At 45.9% G+C, this 23,242-nt stretch overlaps 1 protein-coding gene across 3 annotated transcripts; it reads right to left on the bottom strand.

Moving 5' to 3' along the window:
• Positions 1-1,281: 1,281 nt before the first annotated feature.
• MPHOSPH8 (M-phase phosphoprotein 8) lies at positions 1,282-22,574 on the bottom strand. Of its 3 annotated transcripts, none has more exons than XM_083169927.1 (14): positions 22,287-22,574; positions 18,901-19,024; positions 17,687-18,478; positions 15,734-15,830; positions 13,356-13,613; positions 12,645-12,776; positions 11,589-11,677; positions 11,317-11,457; positions 9,798-9,884; positions 8,856-8,980; positions 7,125-7,279; positions 5,863-5,990; positions 4,890-4,973; positions 1,282-3,246 (listed from the first exon to the last, which is right to left on the bottom strand). In XM_083169927.1, the coding sequence occupies exons 1-14, from the start codon at positions 22,391-22,393 to the stop codon at positions 3,205-3,207; spliced, it is 2,361 nt and encodes a 786-aa protein (XP_083026053.1). In that variant the 5' UTR covers positions 22,394-22,574; the 3' UTR covers positions 1,282-3,204. The 3 variants fall into 3 exon arrangements, with proteins under 3 accessions (XP_083026053.1, XP_083026050.1, XP_083026052.1); XM_083169924.1 differs by having other exon boundaries at positions 18,833-19,024; positions 22,287-22,570; XM_083169926.1 differs by having other exon boundaries at positions 18,848-19,024; positions 22,287-22,568.
• Positions 22,575-23,242: the final 668 nt, after the last annotated feature.

The following is a 23,242-nucleotide window of genomic DNA, read 5'->3' as shown; positions in this document are numbered from 1 at the left end:
TTGTCCAGTCCTGCCCTCCACTCTGTCAGATATGTTCTGCATTGTTCTGTCTAAATACCAGCCTGGCCGCTCAGGTACAATGTGGAGCAGCGTAGTGGCCCGCACCACCATACATAATCCAGTAAACTGTAGGGCCTGGAGCTCTAGATCCATTTGTCCATTCAGCTATTTTTGGGGGGCCACACATTGCACTTTAGCAGGATGCAGCATATTGTATGTTAGTAGCATGCCATAGAACAGATCTGTTGTGTCCAAGGTGCAGTGATGAAGTAGTAGGGTGTGCGGCACAGCCATACTGTGTAAACACATATATTTAATTGTATGTGTTCTAGCTGTAATCTGGTTGTCCTGTCATCCTGCTGAACTACAGCATAATGCGTCTGTAGCTGGAGGGTGCAGCACCACCCATATGTGTAGATAGCCATATTGAACTTTGGGGGTAATTCAAACAGGTTTGCTAGGCTGCGTATATTCGGAGCTTGGTGAGCAGGATAACGCAGCCAGATCCCCTCGTTACACTGCGCGCGGATGTGTACACTTATACATTCGCTCTCAAACGCACACAGAGAAATCATATGAGAGAGAGAGAGAGAGAGTCTGTATCTGCACATGCGCATTAGCACCTATGCTCAAGCACTGTCCCCCACCATAGGGGACGGGGCCAACATCAGACCTGTGTAAGCAGTACTGAATCAGACCCTTTTTTCCCCCCAAACCCCTTCCTGCCAAACAGGTCCCATTGAATGGGTCCTGCTAAAACGCAATGTGTGGCCCAAGTGAGATTGCTGTGTGATAGAAGAAGGTGGTTGGCCAGGTTTTCTTGAATATATAAGATGAGAGATCGAAAATGTCCTAATTCTAATGGTGCATACACACTTTACAATTTTTTTGACCAATTTTGTTGAAAGACATTTCTCTTGAACCCAGTGTCCTGGACGAAAGATGTTGACGACAGACGAAAGATCTAGCTACAGTTTATAGGCTCTTTTTGAAAGATATCCAAATTGAGCTGCATGCACAGTTGACGAACAATCTTGATGAACAACTGGCAGGTATGCGCGTCATAATTCGTCTGTCGTCAACATCTTTCGTCCAGGACACTGTGTTCAATGGAAAGGTCTTTCAACAAAATTGGTCAAAAAAATTGTACAGTGTGTATGCACCTTAAGACATATATATCTGTGAATGTTATCAGGGACTATAAAACTATGCGTCTGACAGTGCAAGTTAGAGGCACAATACAGCACAGCTAATACTAGGCCATTGTAGAACAACAGAAGATTCCACAGCAATTCCTCCTTTTAATTTACAAGATTTATAGCATATTATTATTTCATGCATACTTACAAGTCTCTTGAAAGCACTGTACCAAAACAGATCAGGTTTACTAACATTCTATTATACAAAAATATATACTATCGATATTCACTAAAGTGACCTGGGAAACCCTGATCCATAGAGCGAGCTCAACTAATTATATGTTATAATGTGGAAATAAAACATTAAAAAAGTATGTGCAACCTCTGAACAGCAGAAAGGGGAGGGGAGGTTAGCAGCACACCAGGTTTACCAGACCCAAATTGCATAAGTCCCTTACACTGGCTAGCCTGTGGCAGATGAGTCTGGAGAAATGTAACGGACAAGCAGCCGGCGCTCAGCGAGTCAGGAGCCACAACTAGCAGTCAGATATAGGGCCAGCTGCATCAAGCTTCAAAAAGTGATAAAAAGCCAGCCAATCAGCTCCTACCTGCCATGCTACAGGCTGGGTTTGAAAAACGACAGGTAGGAGCTGATTGGCTGGCTGTTTATCACGCTCCACTTTATCACTTTTTACAGCTTGAATGCAGGAAAAAGCTCGGTCACGGTCAGGTGACGGTGTCAGAGATCTTACAGGCAGAGGGATGAAACCTCATTTTGTTACTGAAATCCAGTATTATTAATTACTTAACGAACAATGTTTTATAAAGGAGAGTTAACATTAAATATTACCCTATGAAGCTGCAAAATATAAACACGGTAATGTATTATTCCACATTGTGGAAATTGTTTTTTACAGGTTCTGTTTGATGACATTAACTGAGACAAAGGGTGACAATGAGAATGCGTGTCTGCTTGTGTCCTCTCCACTCGCACTATGAGACTGTGTAAACCTTCATCGTCCTGTATATGATGCACTGATGGAGGTTCCGGAATATCCAGCAATCTCATTCTATCCCGGGGTTAGAAGCTTTAGAGCAGGTCCCCGAATGACATTTGTCTGTGCAAAGTTTTACAATAGACAGTCATCAAATTCCTGTGCATGGTAAATTTGAGGCGGGTGAGGGAAGACACGGGTAACGAACCAGTAGAGAATTGGACAGCATGAAGAAAGTGTAGGAATCAGAGTATAATCCAATCGTTAGAGACATGAAATCCTAGGTTAGTGGTTCCCAAACCATACCTCCCAACATGACCCTCTCCAGGAGAGACAGAATGCTCTGTTCCTGGACTTCCCTCCTAATGTGTGATTACCAGCACCTTTGTTGAAACACCTTTCTTATCAATTAACCAGGTTAAACACAGGTGATGGCAATCATACATTCAGGGCGAAGTCCAGGAACAGAGCATTGTGTCCCTCCTTAAAAGAGTCATGTTGGGAGGTATGCCAAACTGTGTGCCGTGACACCCCAAGGGTGCTTCCATGCACTTGCAGGGGTGCTCTGGGTTGATGGTTCAAGACCCATTCAAATAATTTATGATCAATGTAATAAGCAAAACCAGGGCTTGCGGCTTCCAATCATAAAATATGTAGACAGACTGAATTAAATCCTGTCCCTCACCAAGTAACTAAACTGGATGACATATGAACACAGCTTATTTAATTTCATATTTTTTTCTTTGTAATAAACTTTTGGCCGGGGGGGGGGGGCACAATTCAAAAAAGTTTGGGAACCACTGCCCTAGATGATCACTTCTATGGCAAACCAACATTTCTGTAACACCAGGATCTCTCAATAACAGCAAACCAAATAAATCATCATCATCAAAAATAATGTAATCCATGAAAAACGAGAGTGACAGGTCACATAAAATGCAGCTGTACATGTGACTTCTAATAAAAACACCGTGGACTGTCCAGGCACATCCTTCTCTTTTCTTTAACAATATGTACAAAACGGAGCCTCTGAAGCGGACGTGGAAGAAGAGGTCCAAACGGGTCGTCGCTTAGTGCAGCTGTACTCTGTACGCACAAACAAGCAGCTTTACCTGCGGAAGAAACCAGCACAGGTAAGGTGGCTGTGTCGGGAAAACCTATGCACATACTGACCAATGTTATAAAAAGGCGGCAGCAAACACTGAAGGAGTCATTAAAAGGATGGGTAATACATTAATAATGATTTATAGCTAGTGCAATTATGAAGGAGCAAAAGGTAAATTACTACAACCAGAATACAGACATTTAAAAAGTACATTTTTTTTTCTGACTTGATGCACTATTTTGCCCATTTTGGGGTGGTTTTTAGTCTTCCAGTTTCATTTTTTTTTTTTTTATAAAATTATAGGGTACTTGTTTAGTTTCACGACAGCACTTCCCAGCAAATCCCATCGTATGCAAATATCACACACAATTTGCATACAATTTGATCCACGATGCGATTTAGCACACCCCCACTATCCACGTCAGCCCGAAGCGTGGCGAGCGCATGCGGTAAGTGTCCTCCCGACCTGTTCATACCCCCACTATCCATATCGGCGCGGAGTGGATTTTATAAAGTGTGGCGAGCGCAGCAAGCCACCGAGCCCAAAGAGTGGCGAGCGCAGCGTGCCCCGGAGAGGGTAGCGGAAAACTAGCCAGAAGCGCGGCGAGCGCAGCGAGGCCCGCGAGGGGACATGGATTACTTGACGTGTATTCCGCGGCCCTCTCGCCACGCTTTGGGCTCGTTTTAAGCGGACCCTCGCTGCGCTTGCCATGCTTCGGGCTCAGTGGCTCGCCACACTTTATAAAAATCAACTCCACGCCGATGTGGATAGTGTGGATAGTGGGGGTATGAACAGGTCAGAAGTATGCGTACCGTGTCCCCTTGCGGGTCACACTGCGCTCGCGCTGACGTGGATAGTGGGGGTGTGTTAAATCGCATCGCAGATCGAATCGTATGCAAATAACGTGTGCGATTTGCATACGATCTGCCGGGAAGTGCCGTCGTGAAACTAAACAAGTACCAATTGGCTGAGCTGGCTGCTCTGGTCAATTTCACCACTCTTTAGAAGTACGATACATTTTCAACACAAATCTTTAGATTATTTTCCTAGGGCTAATGACATGCTTTTACCTAGTGTAATGCTAGTGAGCGCAAGTTCTTTCACAGTGTTAAGGGCGCCATACATCAGCAATTAATTGTGACAATTTTCAGATATGGAGATGATTGCCACAATTAATTTTAGATGTGTGGACTCCCCCTTTTGGCAATCCCAATCAAAATCGCCAATCGATTGCTTAATCAGGTTTTTAAACATGTTTAATAATCTGGTATTATCTGCAGATCTTTTTTATATGTGTGGGCATTCCCAATTCGTCTTCTTCATCTATTTACATTATGAACAGCAATCGATTGGGCAATTTCCAGATATGGAGATGCAATCTTTAGATGGAAAAATCTGCCGATCACTGAAATAAATCTGTAATGTGTGGGCAAAGTCAGATAGATTGTAAAATCCATTTATCTGGCCAAAAAATCCCTGTATCTGGAAATCCATAAATTGTGATTGCTGATGTATGGGGCCCATTAGTTACGCAAAGCCTGCGTCACCAATTCCAACAGCATTTATAAGTTCTGTATTTCATTAATAAAATGTAGAAGAAAATAAGAAATATGTTTATTCATTTAAGTTTAGAAGTGACAGTCACTAACCTTTGCAGTAGGTACCTCCGATAGTCTAATGAATAGTTTGTTAGAGCCGGACACAGGGCTGAAGGAATAAATAAAATGAGAGTCCTGGAAAACAAGAGAGATTACGCTAAGATTGAAACCCAGGCATGGGCAAGTACAAATACCAGATTTCATGGTTGTTAAATCCGAGGTGATTCAGTCTGCACACAGTGGAGGCAGGCTTCTTCTGGGATCAATCAACAGCCATGAAAATGCAAACTAGAAATCAGTAACATCAGTATTAATAGGTATTCCTTCAATTAACAAAAACCATCTGAGTAGGGGGAACAAGTACAGGGTTAAATTTACTAAGTGAGATCTATTGAAGAAAGGATATTGCCCAAAGCAATTCTATTTATTACACTGTGGAACAGCCAATCACTGGCCAGGGATTTAAGAGTAGATTTCGATCAATTTTGTGCTCCTGATCAGGTTTATGGTTCAATAGGCTCTCATTTTTTAGATATGCATGTCTCCTGCCAGCGTTCGTGAGGAGATAGGAATGTGTTTTATGTGTCTGAAACGGGACTACCAGCTACATTATCACAAATCAAACAAATTCCTGATATTGCTGAGAAAAGGTAGTTAAAAAATAAAAGCAAAAACGAGCGAGAATTTGTTTCATTTGTGATTCCTATTTATTCACTTACGCTGGGAGGAGACCTATGCATCTCGCAAAAACTAGAGCCTATCGAAAAAGAACCATGGCATATTAATCATCAGGAGCACAAAATTAGTCGAAATTGGCTCTTTAATCCCTGGCAACAGATTGTCTGTTCCCCAGTGTTATCTTCTTGATGGTGCTAAATAAGTAGCAGAATTGGATTGGTTGCTATGGGCAACATCTCATCTTCAATAGAACTCCCATCTAAGTAAATTCACCCCTAACAACTTACAGCCGTGAGCTCCCACACCTGGGCACACCCATTACATCTTCGCTTTGCATTTAGCTTACCAAAAACACTGGAAGCTGGAATTTGTCATTCAACACCACAGCCTGAACACTGCAAGGCCCACAGAGCCGAACCACAACCTCCTTACCAAAGAAGTTTGCATGAAAAACAAATAGAAGAATTCCAGATTCTATAAAGAACAAAGAAAGGGTTACATTAACAGGGCAAACCTACAACAAAATGAAAAACAGATGAAATTTTTGGAGAACATTTTTTTTCTCCATACAGGTCTTTTTGAAAGTTTCCCTGAATCAATAATTTATTAGACTTCCATTCCGCCACACACAACCAACCTCGTGCTACACTTAATTAACATTTTATTAGAGGTCGTTTTCTAAGCATACAATGGCTGCTACCAGTTTGCCTAAGCCCTGGGAAAAAAAAAAAAAGATAAAAACAAAAAACTCTTTAGTCCAATTACAACTGGTGCATGGCCCATAATGTTATCAGCTGCTATGTCGCTACAAGCTGCTAATAAATCATTACACTGCTCAGGGCCAAATAACATGGACCTATGCCACTACTCTAGTGGGCCCTACACACAAAGAGATTTGTGCAAGAGATTCATGATGGGAAACTCTAGGGGAATATTTTCTTGGACCAGTCCTGGTTCCCAAAATACAGGGTACCCCGTATTTTGGAAACCAGCACCAGGATCAAACAGCCATTGGGGTAATTCCACAGCTGGGGGACACTTATTACATAAGGTCCCGTTGCCAAAGCATTACCTCTGTGGCTGGTCAGCCTGGGCCATGTCCATGGGGGAGTGGTGACCCCCCAATAAAGGGCCCCACTCCAGGGCGCCACTGGCCTGAAGCATGAGGCTGTCCCTGGCACCCGTTGCCAGGCTGATGGTGAAGAATATTAAAAACATTAGTAGCCGGTGCACCCTCCTGTCCCCCCCTCCCCAAACCATATAAACGTTGGTAATATAGCGTCGCTATTACCGTTATTGGGGTGTTATTGGGCCACTAAGATATATATAGCCATTATTGCTATTGGGCTGGTGAGCGATATATCGCCATTACCGCTATAGGGATACCGAGTGATATATAGCTATTACCGCTATTGGGCAATTGAGAGATCCAGTATATAGCCATTACCGCTATTGGGCTACTGAGCGATATATAGCCATTACTGCTACTGGGCTGCTGACTGATATTGGGCTACTGAGCCATATAGCTATTACTGCTACTGGGCTACTGAATGATATTGGACATATATATATATATATATATATCACACACACACACACACACAATACCTTCAGGAATATTAAATGGAGGCTTGTAGTTGAAGTCTAAAGAAAAGTCTGGTCCCTCACACAACCTGTGACAAACGATTGGGAAAATGGGTTCCTGCAGCACAAGTCGGTTCTCAAAGTAATCCTTTATGGCATCTTCTACCACCCTGGAGAGCCTGGGGGCAAATGTATTACAGTGTTAGCCAAAACGTGTAGACTTGTTCATCCCATAAGGACAGTTAATATGAAATCTCAGAGATGAAGAGGCAACCCACCTAGTTGTGCCCCCAATCAAGACATTCACCAGCTCAGACCACCAAGAAAGGAGAACTAAACAAAACACTTCTATTATAGAAGCCAACTCCACTGAGCGCAGTGGTGTAACTATAGGGACTAGCTCCCGCGGTGGCGGGGAGGCACTAAGAAGGTGGGGGCGCAAGGTCTGCGGGACTATAGTAACTGCCGGCGCTCCTGCCCCCCCCTGAAAAGTTACCACCCTCCTTACCCCGTTGCCGCCGCCACCGCCTCTAACCCGGCCCGACAGGCTGATCTGTCGGCTCTCCCGGCTACAGCTGCTAATAAGTGATACTCAGAAAATGGCTTCCCCCATACAGTAGACAGTTTTTAAGGTTGCTAGAGGAGGCTGCCGCCTCCCTCTAGCATCCTCAAAAACTGTCTGCATTATGGGGGCAGCCATTTCCGAGTGTCACTTTCTATTAGGAGCCGGGAGAGCCAGGGACTCGACAGATGTCTCGACCAGCCATGATGGTAACGGGCATGAGCAGGGCACATGCTATAGAAATAGCCCACTATGACCCGCCCCATTAGTGCTGAACCAATGGCTGAGCAAAGTAAGAGGTTTTTTTTTTTTGCCATGCCCTGTCCAATGCACATATGTACTGTGGCCTTTCGATTCCTGAGAGTGTGAGGTCAGTTGCTATGGTCTTGCTGCCTCCTTTCAAAATGTAGTAGCACAGAGAATGTAACTGAGCACTAGCGAATGCTAGCATGAAATAGTGGTACTAGAGACCTGGCCAAAGTGAGTAATATGAACCCAGTCCGTATAAAAAAAAAAAACAACAACAACCAATAGTGGTCGATCTAGTCCAGTGGTAGCCAACTCCAGTCCTCGAGAGCTACCAACAGTTCACATTTTCCAGACAAACCTAGCTGCAGCACAGGTGCACTCATTACTCACCGGCACATTTTAAAAGATCCACAGGTGGAGCAATTACTTCTCATGGGATTCTGTGAGGAGATCTGGAAAACATTCACTGTTGGTAGCTCTCGAGGACTGGAGTTGGCTACCTCTGACCTGACAATGTCAACCCAGGGACCAGATACCACTTTTTCTGATAGCCACGGACATGCACCTTTATATCTGTGCTCCGCCCCTGGGAGGAGACATCTCCCTGTCTATTTCCATGTGAAGGAACCAGGCAAATATCCATTGGTCAGTCGCAGCAATACACTATTCTGCGCGGCACACTTTCCACTTTCATAATATCGGACATGCATCATATCAGACTGATATTACATTACTGGATCAGCTGCCAGCACATACGCTGCAATTATGTGCCTGATACGCTGATTTTGGGTTGATCTGCCAGATAGTTATTGCATGTATACCCAGTATTAGGGAAGGGTTAGTCCAAACTCAACTAATTACATTGCCCAATATTGCAGTCGGCTGGTAAACTAATACAGGAGGAAAAATGACTATAAAGCGCGCACACACACCCGATTACTTACTTTTCCAAATGGCCATTAATTACAGAAAACTGTAGAGAATTGCCCTGGTGCTTGGTCAGAACATTGCAGTCGGCACCATGTTCTATTAGGAGTTGTATAATATCATAATTTGCTCTTCTACAGGCCTAGAAAACAGGATAGGAAGACGGTTACTTCGTTAAGTTTTAAAAAACAGGATTATGAGTATTTGGGTAAAGAGGACAATTTATCACAGACAGATGAACACCTATTGCAGTCATTGGGGGGTATGCAATGTTCCGCCACTATTCCCCGACAGGGGAACTAGCGGCGGGTCCTTATTCAATGCTGTCTTTACCAACAACATTGAAGAGGGATCACGGCAGAACGAGCCCAACTTTAGAAGCTGTCGGGCCCATTCTGCCGATAACGGCTGTGGACTGTCGCGGTCCCGGCCACAGATCGACAAACCACGGCCATTTACGCGGACACGCCCACTTTTCAGCATTGAATCCCGCCTGCTGATTTGCTGTCAGGCAAAAAACGTAAACCGGGCCAGGGTCATGGATGTCGGGAGGGATCGACAGCCGTGATCCAGCATTGCATTGGGTCTAAAGACTGGAAGGGAGTGAATAAGATAATAAAAGCAAGAAATAAAAAAATAAACAAAAAGTTTAGTTAATTAATTTAATTAGTTAACTAATTAACTAATTTAATTTGTTTAGAAATGCTGGTAAGATCCATATATAACAAATGTCATGATGGGAACATGTGCAAATATACAGTCTACTTTCACAGATAGTTTTTTGCCATTGTGAAACAAGCAATAAAACGGTTACAAACTTCCCAGATCACCTATGGATAGGCCATTGGCTGACCTCTTGCTACGGCTTTTAGGAAATTCTGGGACATATCCTTAAACACCCAGGAGAGCCACATGATCTGATACCAGACTGTTTTAAAAGTAGCCACAGCACAATTTACCTTAATCAGTGCGGTCTCTCCATTAGCCTGCTGTAAATTCACAAAAGCGCCAGCTTCCAAAAGGATAGCCACGGTCGTCAGATGATTCTAATAAACAAGAGAAAGCAGTTCGATGTAAAAATGACCCTTTACTGGATATATGCATACGCAGATAGCACGGGTGCTGGATTACTGACCGGCAGTTGGGATTCCGACAGTCATTACGCCGACTGCAAAAACCCCAACAGATGGGCAGCGGCTAGTCTCCCACGTGGGGGTCCACGACCCCACAGAAGGAGAATAGAATAGGTGGCGAGCGTAGCGAGCCCCTGTGACCGCAAGGTGCTTTGTTGCACTCGCCCCGCTGTCTGAGTCCCGGCAGTCAGGATTCTGACATCGTGCCAATGACTGCCGGGATCCCGACTGTCGGCGTGTAATACCACACCCAACTGCACATGTAACGCTTGCTAATGGAAATAGGAGAACCAGTGAAACCGAGAGACAAGGCACAAGTAATCTGATAACACAAGCCTTTAAAATGCAAAGGGAATCCTTTTGGGTTACTATATGGTACGTGGAACCTATACACTCTTATTGCAACTAAAAGAATCCCTATGATATTGCACTAGAAGGCGCCTTCAGACTTTTTTTTTTTTTTTGCTATAGATAAAATTATGCCTGGAAACCAAAACATTCAATATATTATGGGAGTCCAGGTTTTCAGAATATCCATGCTTGGGCACAGGTGACTTAATTATACCCCTTTCACATCGCAAAGTCAGGTCAGACCCAGGATCTCAATCCCAGGTCCAACCCATATAAGGTGTTTTCACATTAAACAAGGGGTACCCAATTACACAAAAGGCGACCCGGGTTTAACCTGTCTTATAGCCTGGGTCAAATTGCCAGGTCACACAACCAGTGTTCTAAGCTTTGGTGCTTTCACACCACGACCCGCACAGACAAGTCACCAACCCTCAATGACCTGGGTTGGAGTTGCGGTGTGATAGGGGTATGAGTACATCAGTCAATTTGATTTAAACTTCCTGTGCAAAGCCATGGATAACACTAAAACCTGGACCCCAATACCCTGTACACACTCTACGGAATATGCGGCACCGCCAATATCGTCAATGGTATCAGTGGTGATGCAAAACAAACACGTGATACACGTTTTAAATACTAAACAATACAATTAGTGACGGCACCGGGACTACCGCCGAACATTCAGTCAGCTGAGTCTTGCTTCATCCCTTAATAAGAAGCAGTATTAACGAATGCATACGTATAGAATATAAAGGTAACATAACAGCGCAGTGATCCTGTTCCTATCCCAGCTTCTAGTTGTTTTTCCAAGCTTGTCTTCACTTGCAGCCGTTTGGTTCCTACAGTATATAGATAGAGTTTGATAGCGTCGAGGGATAGGAGACGATGCAAGTCTGCTCTTATTTATAAAATATTGTTCACGGAAACCTAAAATCACACCGATCAATTTGTCGCCAAACATTCATATTCCTCAAAGCACAAACACAACACCCACTTTTTCAGAAGCGTGAATTAGTGCTGTGGTCCCGTTCTTCTGCCTGGCATTGACCTTGGCTCCTTTCTTTATTAAAGTCCGGAGAATGTCGTCCTGTCCTGCAGCTGCGGCCATCATTACTAAAGTCATCCCACTGGAGTCCTACAGCGGACACACAAACCCCGGTTATAGCCAGCAATCCTCCGTAACATGTCAGAGAACTAGTACAATCCAGACTATATTTTAGGTACAGATGGAATGTGCTGGTGGATAGGAAGAAATGTTACAATTACCTCTTGGTCTAGGTTGTACTCTTCTTTGGAATTAAGGGCATATTTTACAGTTAAATAGTCCCCATTTTTCACGGCTTCCTTGAAAGCACCTAGAAGAGGAACAAGACCCTAATAACCGTGCAACAGATTATTTTGTCACTTTCCTTTAGTACATTTATGCTTCTGCTACTCTATATTATATAATTATTGATGCTAGTAATAATACAGACGAATGTAGCAAATATCAACCATATTATAATATATTGACTCTATATACTTCAGAAAACATGCTTTATACTCCCGTGTCCCAAACCTGGTCCTCAGGGAACCCCAACAGTGCGGGTTTTCAAGATAACCTCAGAAAAGAAGTAACGTGGAATATATTTTATTAAGCAATAAAAACATCTGTGGTCCAGCTAGATTGTCTGGAAAACATGCACTGTTACGGTTCCGTGAGAACCAGGTTTAAGAAACACTGCTTTTATACCCAAACTCTTAAAAGCCATTCCAAAGTAAGGATGGCCATCGATGATTCGAAATAATCAATGGTTTATGGCCGATGTTGAATACTTTTGCCATCGATGGCGGGAGAACCAGATGGTTTCCCTCCATCGATGGCATAGCAAAACAATGTTTTGCTGCTTTGTCGGGGCACGGAGCATAACCCCACCTCTGACACACACAAAGCCCCACCCCCGTGTTTTGATTGGCCCAAAGGCCAATCAGTCAAACACAATGGATGACCATTGATAGGTAAAAATATGGATGGTCATCTATTGCAGAGTTTAGCACTATCGATGACACTATAGATTGTAAGCTTGCAGCAGGGCCCTCTAACCTCCAAGTCTGTCTGTTACCCAGTTTGTTATATCAATGTTTACTATTGTAAAGCGCAACGGAATCTGCTGCGCTATATAAGAAACTGTAAATAAATAAATAAAATATCGATAGCAATGGCAACGATGGCCATCCCTAGTCCAAAGTAGTAATAATCTCAATAGCTACACAAAGATGGAAACCACCCACTGGAATAATCTAAATTCAATTAGAACAACACACAAAAGGGGCAAAACTTACTATTCGATATTGGTTCCTTTGGGATGATTTCATCTGACCCATCGAGGTGCCTCTGGAAATCCTCCAGGGTCATCCACTCCAACTGCAAGTCCATCCCCACGCCCACAATCTGGGACTTGCTGTCCAGAGCTCCTGAAAGAACAGAACAATGCTACTTAAAGCGGGATTGCTTACTCTCCAACTGGAGGCAATTGGATGTACAGCTACAAATCAAAGTACTATATGAATAGTTGTAATAAAAAAGTTATTTAACTGTATTTAACATCTGAGATCTGTTAATAAAACTAAAGAAATAAAGTCTGCCTTCAAGTCAACTTCACTTGACGGCTTCCACATGCCTTCCGGGAATGGTTATCCGTACCCAATATTGTGCCTTTTGAGACAGAAATGTTCATCTAGTGACCATAAAACAATATACTATAGTGTTCATTCTAGCAACCGCCATATTTGAAAACTCATGCAGTTCCTCTACCCTGCCCGGGGTGTCGCTGTCTGCTGTAGTGCTTCTAGCACAGTGTGGTCTGTATATCCGCACTGATATGCAAACCAGACCTGTGCTAGAAACACCACAGCAGACCCAAGGCAGGGAAGAGGAACTGCATGGGTTTTCAAATATGGCAGGTGCTAGAATGAACACTATACTCATTTTATTTCTCCTCTGTGAGGATTTAATACCATGGACTAAGCTGGTGTGTAACCTGCAGTACATACCGGAGTTCTCCTGCAAATGACATACAGTGTCCATAACCTCCTGATCCCCTTCTGATGCACCAAACGTCCATGACCCCTGCTCGTCTTGAGTGCTTCTTCTTTCTTTCAGAGCTGGTTTCAGATCTTTAAGTTTGTATTCTTCTGGAACTCTATAATCAAAGGCTGTTTCTTCCTTCTTCTTGGGGCGCTCCTTACTTTGCTGCCAGTCTTCAGGTGATACGGTGAAAGCATCATACACCCCTTTCTGATCCTTGGGTGCTGCCACAATGATAGAAAACAAATGTTGAAGTTTGGAGCAAAGCGTACATACATTGTTTTTTTTCCCTCAATTCACATTGGCTGTTGAAACCAAATGAGATGCTGAATGTGATGTTAGATCATCATTTTTAAGAAAAATTGACTTTTAATAAATATATTTGGACATATTTGTATTGAACATATGACACAGGAGGCACAGATTGGTGACCTGGTATTTGGCGCCTAACCACTATTGTTGTCCATCTATCTATATAATGTCACATTGTGACCTCTATTCAGATCACCTCCTGGGGTCCCTATAGTGAGACCACACCAATGGCGCGGTTGTCTGGAGCGAGGGCATCTTGTCATTTGATACCTGCAGTGATATTAACAGGGAAAGGGACTGACTGCCCGTAACTAAAATGCCATGGGTCCCATACAATATAAACACTTACTGGGGTGACTGGGAGAAACGCTGTTGTTATTTTTAAATGCTGGTCATACACAGCCATATAACATGCCGGTCAGGCCGACAGCCATTTCATCTGACCCTGCAGATATCAGGGACATACACCATGAGATCTCTCACAGTTTAGGTCTCTTGATATCGACACTCCACCCCTGGGGAGGAGTCATGTCCATATTCCTTCGCTAGCGAAGGGACAGGGACAATGTACGGATTTACAGTACTTCAAAGACATAAAAAACAATGCACATAGTACAGAAGATCCAGGTAGTACAGCAATAGACAAGCCACACAGACATAAAAAAGAAAACCAAGAGTAAACATAATGCAGGACTGGTGCAGGGTAATAACTTCCATGGGTTGTGCATTGCACCATCACAAAGTCCCAGGTGAGGCAGCCATCTTGGGCAATGTGCAGTATTTTTCTGAGTAGAACAGTCCATCCCTAGAAGAGGTTATATCGGCCAGATCATCACAACATAAGTGGGGTTCAATCTGGGGGTCACGGCTGTCGGACTGCTCGACAGAGAACACGCAGGTGGGATTCAATGTCCCACCTGCAGGGGGAAGAGAAGGGGGTGTGGCCAAGAGTTGCGGCTGGGAAGAGGCGAGCTGCAGCCGGCAGCTCGTCATTTCTCGGCAGAATGAGCCCGACAGCTTGTGAAGTCGGGCTCGTTCTGCCGAGATACCCTGCTCAATGCTGTCGGGGAAGACAGCATTTAATAGGGCCCGGCAGCCATCTCCCCCTTAGGAGATGGTCGTTGGTGATTGAATACCCCCCTAACAGTGGCAGACCAATCACCGGCTGTGTTAGAAAGCACAGGATCAATCTCCCATATCCCAAATCCTTGGTATTGTGGAATATTTGCATACCACTGGGATAGGACCAAAGTCTAAGCACAGAAAGCAGGTTTCATAAACACCTTACACACAGCTTGAAAGTCATTTTACAAACGATTAATTATTTTGTGCATGAAACAGCTCAGTGTCCCGCACCATGTATGACAGCCAAAAAAAATACTGGGCCAGATTTAATAGAGTCAGAGTTCAATGGCTGTGCGGGATCCCAGCTGAACCTGGGTGTTTTTTTTGTTTTTTTTTAAAGGAGCAATCCATGGTTTTGCCTTGTAAATGAGAGGTGACGTTGTTCATGGCAACCAATAAGATTCTGTCTATCATTTCTCTATTGCATCCCAGAAAAAAATAGCCAGAATCGTATATGTTGCTAAGAGCAACAACACCTCTTTTCATTTTTAGAAGCTTTGGTAAATGTACCCCTAAGGGTCTCAGATAACAAATTTTGGGAGGACAGTCATGGTTGCCAGCAGGTGGCCGTTATGAGATTTCTACAATTACAGTTTATTTGTAGTGTCTCCATTTTCCAGTCTCTCACCATTCAAAACATACCAGCCACACAAAAATGGCCGCTTTAATATTAGTGGTTGGCAATGAACCTGCCTTCTGATTGCCACTCCCCCATCTCCACCAACCCCAATGCTCCATACTCCTCTTGCACAAAGCCAATCACAGAAGGGCCATCTTTACCTTCTGTTTTATTGTATTATATGGTGTGTGCCGAGTCTATAAATGTACAGCCCTGTGTAATAGTCTGGCAGTTCTAATAAAAACATAAATCCATAATAGACTGCATTGGAAGTGGCAATATACTCACTCTTTAGCACCTTGGTCTCCTTTTTTGTATCTTTATCAAACTCTGTTTTTTTCTTCAGCTTCTCCTTGGGGATCTCAGGTTTTCTGGTGTCTTTATTCTATTAAACAAATGAGGTTGTCAACATTAGAAGTAAATATGAACAAAACTCAACCTGTATATTTTATATAGGAAATTGCACCCAGTCCTACAAAACATTTAAACATAAATCCTATTTTTTGGGGGGGTATCCAATGTGAGATTCCGACCGTCGGAACATCCCAACAGTCGGAATCCCGGGCTGTATTTGTTCAGCTCACCTGCAATTCAACAGGCGGAATTTAAGGTTCCGTCTGTCGAGTGGCGAAAACGGATGGGAATTCGACATTCCACGACCATTTCCGACAAAACAGATCTGACTTGTTTTAAAGTCAGATCTGTTTTCTCTAAATCCACCTTTAACGCTTTTGGAAACGGCAGTATTGAATAGGCGGGCACTATTTTCCCGGTGAGAAATAGCGCCTGACATTGATTACCGCGCTTTGCCTTTTAATAAAAAAATTGTTGTACAGCTCCAAAAGCTGGGTACACACTTGCAGACCAGATCAATGCTCAGATTTCATAAAGATGTATTAACTCCTTGGGTGGTATGCCCAGAAGTTTTCCGAGCTCAGCTGCGCTTTCGCAGCGGGCTGTCCCGGAAAATTTCCGGGCATACCACAAATATGAAATAGGTGCGCACCAGTGGTGTCTAGGTGTTCACCACTGGCGCACCACCTCTTGAGCCCCCCCGTCACACCCCCCCCAATCACCTGTGCTCTGGCGATCGTACGCCGGAGCTCTCCTGATCCCTGCCGCTCCCCCAGCCTCTAGCCGCCATTCATTTTGCAGCAGTGATGTAGGCGGCAGGCTTGGGGATGTTCGGGGCGGCTCAGGGGGGGGACTCGGGAGCACCCAGGCGCCCTAGTCCTCCCGAGCCGCCGCGAACATTCCCGAGCTTGCCGCCTGAGATCACTGCAGTGATCTCAGCCTACGCCGGAGCTCGGTTAGGGGGATGCCGGGGGGGCTCCTATGATCTGTGGTGAGTTTTGCTGGCACAGGACAAACCTGCCCTGGTAGGTTTGTCCTGCCCCAGCAAAACCCACCACTCAAGGGGTTAAGCCTGGTAAAGTGATATAGGAAGGTAATAACGCACCAGCCAATCAACTGTCATTTTGCAAAACACAGCTGATTGGCTGGTGCGTTATCACCTTCTACTTTATCACTTCACCAGGCTTAATAAATCTGCCCTAAAGTTCTACAAAACATTTTCGTCAGCAGACATGCTGGTGCCAGGGACGGTGGTAAGATGCAGCTCACCTTGCAGAGGTGGCCACATACAGGCATTCTGCTGCTGCAATATCTAATGGTGGCCAATGTCCAGTCATTTATACACCTGCAGTGAGTGGCCATCTCAGTAGACAGCCCATCAGCTGTGACATTAGCAGAATTTCACAGCAATGGCTGCGATGCTACTAAAGCATTAGTATCCACCTCTGAGTCATGTCCAATGCCATGCGTGTCTCCTAAATCCAATGTCAGACAAGCCATTCATTCATTTAATGCACATACATATCACCTTCCCAAGTCAGAGGCAAAATATTTTGTGTGATTAACAAAAACGCAGCCTTTGTGCCTCATGGGTGTCAGAGTTCTCTCATGAATGAGTATACAGTCAAGATAAAGACATCAGGCCACAATATGGCTGCTCCGTTATGCAGACCGTTACACGAAAAGGAATGTTGTTATGCGAAAGATTTCAATTCCCATCACATACTTGGATTTGGGCAGCATTGTAGCTCTAAGGGGGTTAGTCAGTGAATTTGCAGCCACCAGAGACAGCCCTACGAATGCAGGGCCTCCCGCGCGATACTCTAGGGAGCTGCTTGTACAAAGCTTAACAACATGTATTGTAATAAGTAATGATGGAAACAATACCTCTGCAAAGGAGTCCACAGCTCTAACAACCCTGTCTTCAACACTCGGCCTTGAGCTTTTCTGAACAGGAGCTGGTCGCTTTTCCACAACAGGCGGCTCTTTCACCTTCTCAAAATGTTTTTGCTTTTTCACATTTTTTTTCTCCTGTAGCGGTTCCTCGGCTATAACTTTCAAGTCAATGTCCCTTTCATTTTTTTTCTTGTGTTTCTTTTTCTTCTTTTTCAATATAATTTCCTCGGACTCCTCATCGACAGGTCCAGCAAAAGCTGGCTCCTCTGGCGGGTCGGTAACAGTCTCATGGCTACTGAGGTCTTCATCCTGAACCAACTTCTCTTTCTCATCTGGCAAGAGGTCACCGCTTGTGCTGACCACTTCTGCCTCAGTTTCCTGAGATGTTGAGCCATCCTTACTCAACTGCTCCGGTTCTAATGGTCTTTTGTGTTTTTTCTCTTTAAATTCTTCTTTAACCTTCGACTTACTCTCCTTAAAGTCATCTTTCTTGGGTTTCTTCAATTCCCTTGAGTTGTCTTTTTTTGGCTTCTTACTACTATGGTCTTCTTTGCTTTCGGACAATCGTTTCTTTGGCTTGGACTCAGAAAACGGACCTTCTTGCTGTTCTACCTCAGCCTTGGATTTCTCCTTGGACTTTGCAGATTTTAATTTCTTTTTTCTCAAGTCCTCCTGCAACATCTCCTCTTCCTCTCTCAGCTTCTTCTTCTTTCTCTGGGGTGACTCATCTTTTGCGTCACTGTCAGATTCTGCCTCAAAAAGATCACTGGTGGATAACTTTGGCTAAAGAGCGAGAGGATGAAAGGAAACTGGTAAGGAGGTCATCAAACATTGCAAACAAAGATATTCTACTTGTGTTAAACTTGTTTGACCATCTCCATAATTGGACAAACACTTCAGGTCACATTTTTATCAGAAAGGGGGGGGGGGGGGGGGGGAAATAAAAATGCGTTTGATATATAATGTATGTGGCGTTTCTATAATTTACCAATAAAATTCATATCTGGAGCTCCTTTATTTTAACAAAAGTAAAGTAGAGTGCTCGGTGATAAATATAACTAGGACCCAAGTACCCCCAAGAGTACACCTACCAGCCTGCCGCCTAGCCTCAGAATATAGAAAGTATTAGGTTCATACTTTGGTTATATTTACCGGGGGCTCCTTCTTTGCTTGTTTCTGCTTAATTTCCACTTGTTTCTGCTTACTTTCCGCATGTTTCCGTCTGAATTCAAGAAGAACTTCTTTACAGTCATCAAGATTTCTTTCTGGCTCCCAGGTATCTCCATCAGAATCATATCCCTTCCATCGGATACGGTACAGCACTTCCCCCTACAGCAAAAAAGATAACGCCAATAAGTCACACTTTGGATGTCAGTTCGTTCGCTGATACCAGACTGACAAAATAGGCAAACATATAGGTCATACATGCTGCATAGTAATATAGGGATAGGTAAAACATTAATGTTGGAGATATAGAAGTGTAAAAGGGAATGCTAAAGGTTGTGTATTTCTGCCTAACTTACATACGGGAGCTGGGTGATTTCTGCTCTGAGGGGGCAGGCATATATATGCAAAAAGTTGTCCGTTTGGGCGCACAGGTTTAGCTGCTTTATGCGTCTTACCGCAGTGCACAGGATGCAACCTGGGTACCGGGTAGGAGGAGCAAGGAGTCCATGGGATATATGAGATGTACTGCAAACACGTCAAGCAAAACAATTGAATAGCTCCGCCAGGTGCCCATTACTTGTCGCCGCCCCCCAAAAAATTGAATTGCCCCAAATTCACTATAGGGATGAAGATAAGCTACTACATGGCATTGAAATCAAGCTGGTTTAGTTCATAATTCTCATGATCAAGCCGCAGTACTGTCTAAACAGTTCTAAGTAGCATATGAGTGTTTTAATAGTGCCAGGTTACATCCCGTGCAAGCTTTGCTCCACATGCCCAGTACCTAGGTCGCATTCCGTGCACGTTCCCTCCTCCTGCCCAGTGCCTAGGTTGCATTCTGTGCACGTTCCCTCCTCCTGCCCAGTGCCTAGGTTGCATTCTGTGCACGTTCCCTCCTCCTGCCCAGTGCCTAGGTTGCATTCCGTGAATGCTACGCTCCTCCTGCCCAGTAATCAGGTTGCATCCTGTGCACGCTATGCTCCTTCTGTCCAGTGATCAGGTTGCATCCTGTGCACGCTATGCTCCTCCTGCCCAGTGATCAGGTTGCATCCTGTGCACGCTATGCTCCTCCTGCCCAGTGATCAGGTTGCATCCTGTGCACGCTATGCTCCTCCTGCCCAGTGATTAGGTTGCATCCTGTGCACGCTATGCTCCTCCTGCCCAGTGATCAGGTTGCATCCTGTGCAAGCTACGCCCCTCCTGCCTAGTGCCTTGTTCTCATCCTGTGCACGCTCCAACTCATCCTGCCCAGGTCTCATATCTTGCATGCTCCCGTTCCACCTGCCCAGTGCCCAGGTAGCCCCACATGCACACTCTGCTCCTCCTGCCCAGTGTCCAGGATGCATCCTGTGCATTTTTTGTTCCTCCTGCCTAGTGCCCAGGTAGCACCCCATGCACACTCTGCTCCTCCTGCCCGTTGCCCAGGACACATCCTGTGCACGCTTTGCTCCTCCTACCCAGTGCCCAGGTAGCACCACATGCACACTTTGCTCCTCCTGCCCGGTGTCCCGGACGCATCCTGTGCATGCTTTGCTCCTCCTGCCCAGTGCCCAGGTTGCATACCCTGCACACACTCTCTCAGGTCGCATCACGTGCATATTCCATCCCCTGCTCCCTCTCTTGTACAGCCTCCAGGTCACATGCCCTGCACCCTTTCCTCTTCCTGCTTAGTCCCCAGGTCACATCCCCTGCACCCTTTCCTCCTCCTGCTGCTAAGTCCCCAGGTCACATCCCCTGCACCCTTCTCCTGCTCAGTCCCCAGGTCACATCCCCTGCACCCTTGCCCACCCTCCCCAGCTAAGTCCCCAGGTCACATCCCCTGCACTCTTCTCCTGCTCAGTCCCCAGGTCTCATCCCCTGCACTCTTCTCCTGCTCTGTCTGTCCCCAGGTCACATGCCCTGCACCCTTCTCCTCCTGCTAAATCCCCAGGTCACAGCCCCTGCACCCTTCTCCTCCTCAGGTCACATCCCCTGCACCCTCCTCCCCCTCCCCCCCGCTAAGTCCCCAGGTCACATTCCCTGCACCCTTCTCCTCCTGCTCTGTCCCCAGGTCACATCCCCTGCACCCTTCTCCTCCTGCTTTGTCCCCAGGTCACATGCCCTGCACCCTTCTCCTCCTGCTAAGTCCCCAGGTCACATCCCCTGCACCCTTCTCCTCCTGCTTTGTCCCCAGGTCACATGCCCTGCACCCTTCTCCTCCTGCTAAGTCCCCAGGTCACATCCCCTGCAGCCTTGCCCACCCTCCCCCGCTAAGTCCCCAGGTCACATCCCCTGCACCCTTCTCCTGCTCAGTCCCCAGGTCACAGCCCCTGCACCCTTCTTCTCCTCAGGTCACATCGCCTGCACCCCCCCCCCCCGCTAAGTCCCCAGGTCACATGCCCTGCACCCTTCTCCTCCTGCTAAGTCCCCAGGTCACATGCCCTGCACCCTTCTCCTCCTGCTAAGTCCCCAGGTCACATGCCCTGCACCCTTCTCCTCCTGCTAAGTCCCCAGGTCACATGCCCTGCACCCTTCTCCTCCTGCTAAGTCCCCAGGTCACATGCCCTGCACCCTTCTCCTCCTGCTAAGTCCCCAGGTCACATGCCCTGCACCCTTCTCCTCCTGCTAAGTCCCCAGGTCACATGCCCTGCACCCTTCTCCTCCTGCTAAGTCCCCAGGTCACATGCCCTGCACCCTTCTCCTCCTGCTAAGTCCCCAGGTCACATGCCCTGCACCCTTCTCCTCCTGCTAAGTCCCCAGGTCACATGCCCTGCACCCTTCTCCTCCTGCTAAGTCCCCAGGTCACATGCCCTGCACCCTTCTCCTCCTGCTAAGTCCCCAGGTCACATGCCCTGCACCCTTCTCCTCCTGCTAAGTCCCCAGGTCACAGCCCCTGCACCCTTCTCCTCCTCCTGCTTTGTCCCCAGGTCACATCCCCTGCACCATTCTCCTCCTCCTCCTCAGTCCCCAGGTCACATCCCCTGCACCCTTCTCCTCCTCAGTCCCCAGGTCACATCCCCTGCACTCTTCTCCTGCTCTGTCCCCAGGTCACATCCCCTGCACCCTTCTCCTCCTCCTGCTCAGTCCCCAGGTCACATCCTCTGCACCCTTCTCCTCCTCTTGCTCATTCCCCAGGTCACATGCCCTGCGCCCTCTCCTCCTTCTGCTCAGTCCCCAGGTCACATCCTCTGCACCCTGTCTGTCTCCTGCTTAGTCCCCAGGTCACATCCTCTGCACCCTGTCTGTCTCCTGCTTAGTCCCCAGGTCACATCCTCTGCACCCTTCTCCTCCTCAGTCCCCAGGTCACATCCTCTGCACCCTGTCTGTCTCCTTAGTCCCCAGGTCACAACTCCTGCACCCTTCTCCTCTCCTGCTCAGTGGTCAGTCACATGTCTGACCTTCTCCCCCCTCAACTACCCCTGACATCACAGGAATTCCCTCTCACCTCTTCCAGCTTGGAGTCCAGGATGCTTTCCACCTCGAACACGTCCTCCTCATCCTCACTATCCACCGGCTCCACGACAGCTGCTTTGTCCCCCGATTCCTCCACATTACCTCCTTTGCTGCCAGCAGAAGCTGTACCACTGCCGTCACGTCCTCCAGACTCCGCCATGATGTCCCGAATTAGGGGAGACGACAACAGGAAAATCCTCCTGCGCCACACACACCTCCCTGACGCGTCCCGGAGCGACGGCACACTCAGCCAATCACAGGACAGGGGCGGGAGCTCGGGCTGACACGCGTCTACCCAGTCACGATAGATTATCATAGGCCCTGCCTGATTGGCTCTATCGGAACCTTTACCAGAATCGACAATCCAATGGGAGAGTTGTATCGCTTTAAGGGCGTGAGGCATTGGAGAGGGACGCCAGTCAATGGGCCATAGAGGTCCCCACTGCGCATAAGCTTCCTGTGGCGTACGCGATGCGGCAGCGGCCATATTTGTCAGGGGAAAGCTGGTTATTGGTTGGGCATAATATTGTTACATTAGAATGTATAGTTCATGCGCCTATATAAAGGTGAAGATCAGCGTTTTATTTAGGTCACTGGGTTAATAGTGTAAGGTTTTTGGGCATTAATTCAGATGGCAAATGGGTGTACATTCTTCTTGGCCAACTGAAATGCATACCTGTACTGTAGTCTATTATTATGGAAATACAGAATAAAATAATTATAATGTCAGATGATAACAAAACTATTGCAAGTCTAAACATAACCAAATATCAAAAGAACAATAAAATATGTGATCAATTCAGACAATATAAAATTTCAATGGTTGGAATACCCAATGAATACATATGAATGGGGCCACAGTATATACTGGCCAGCCACACATCATCCCTATGGCCATTTTTTCTATTACTTGTCTTACTTATATCGATAATGCTCGGCTCCCTTTTG

Source organism: Crinia signifera, chromosome 2 (genome assembly GCF_055691185.1).
Source record: "Crinia signifera chromosome 2, ASM5569118v1, whole genome shotgun sequence".
In the NCBI taxonomy this organism is placed as follows: Eukaryota; Metazoa; Chordata; class Amphibia; order Anura; family Myobatrachidae; genus Crinia; species Crinia signifera.
Note: the sequence above shows the minus strand (reverse complement) of the source record. Positions and strands in the feature narration are given on the sequence as shown.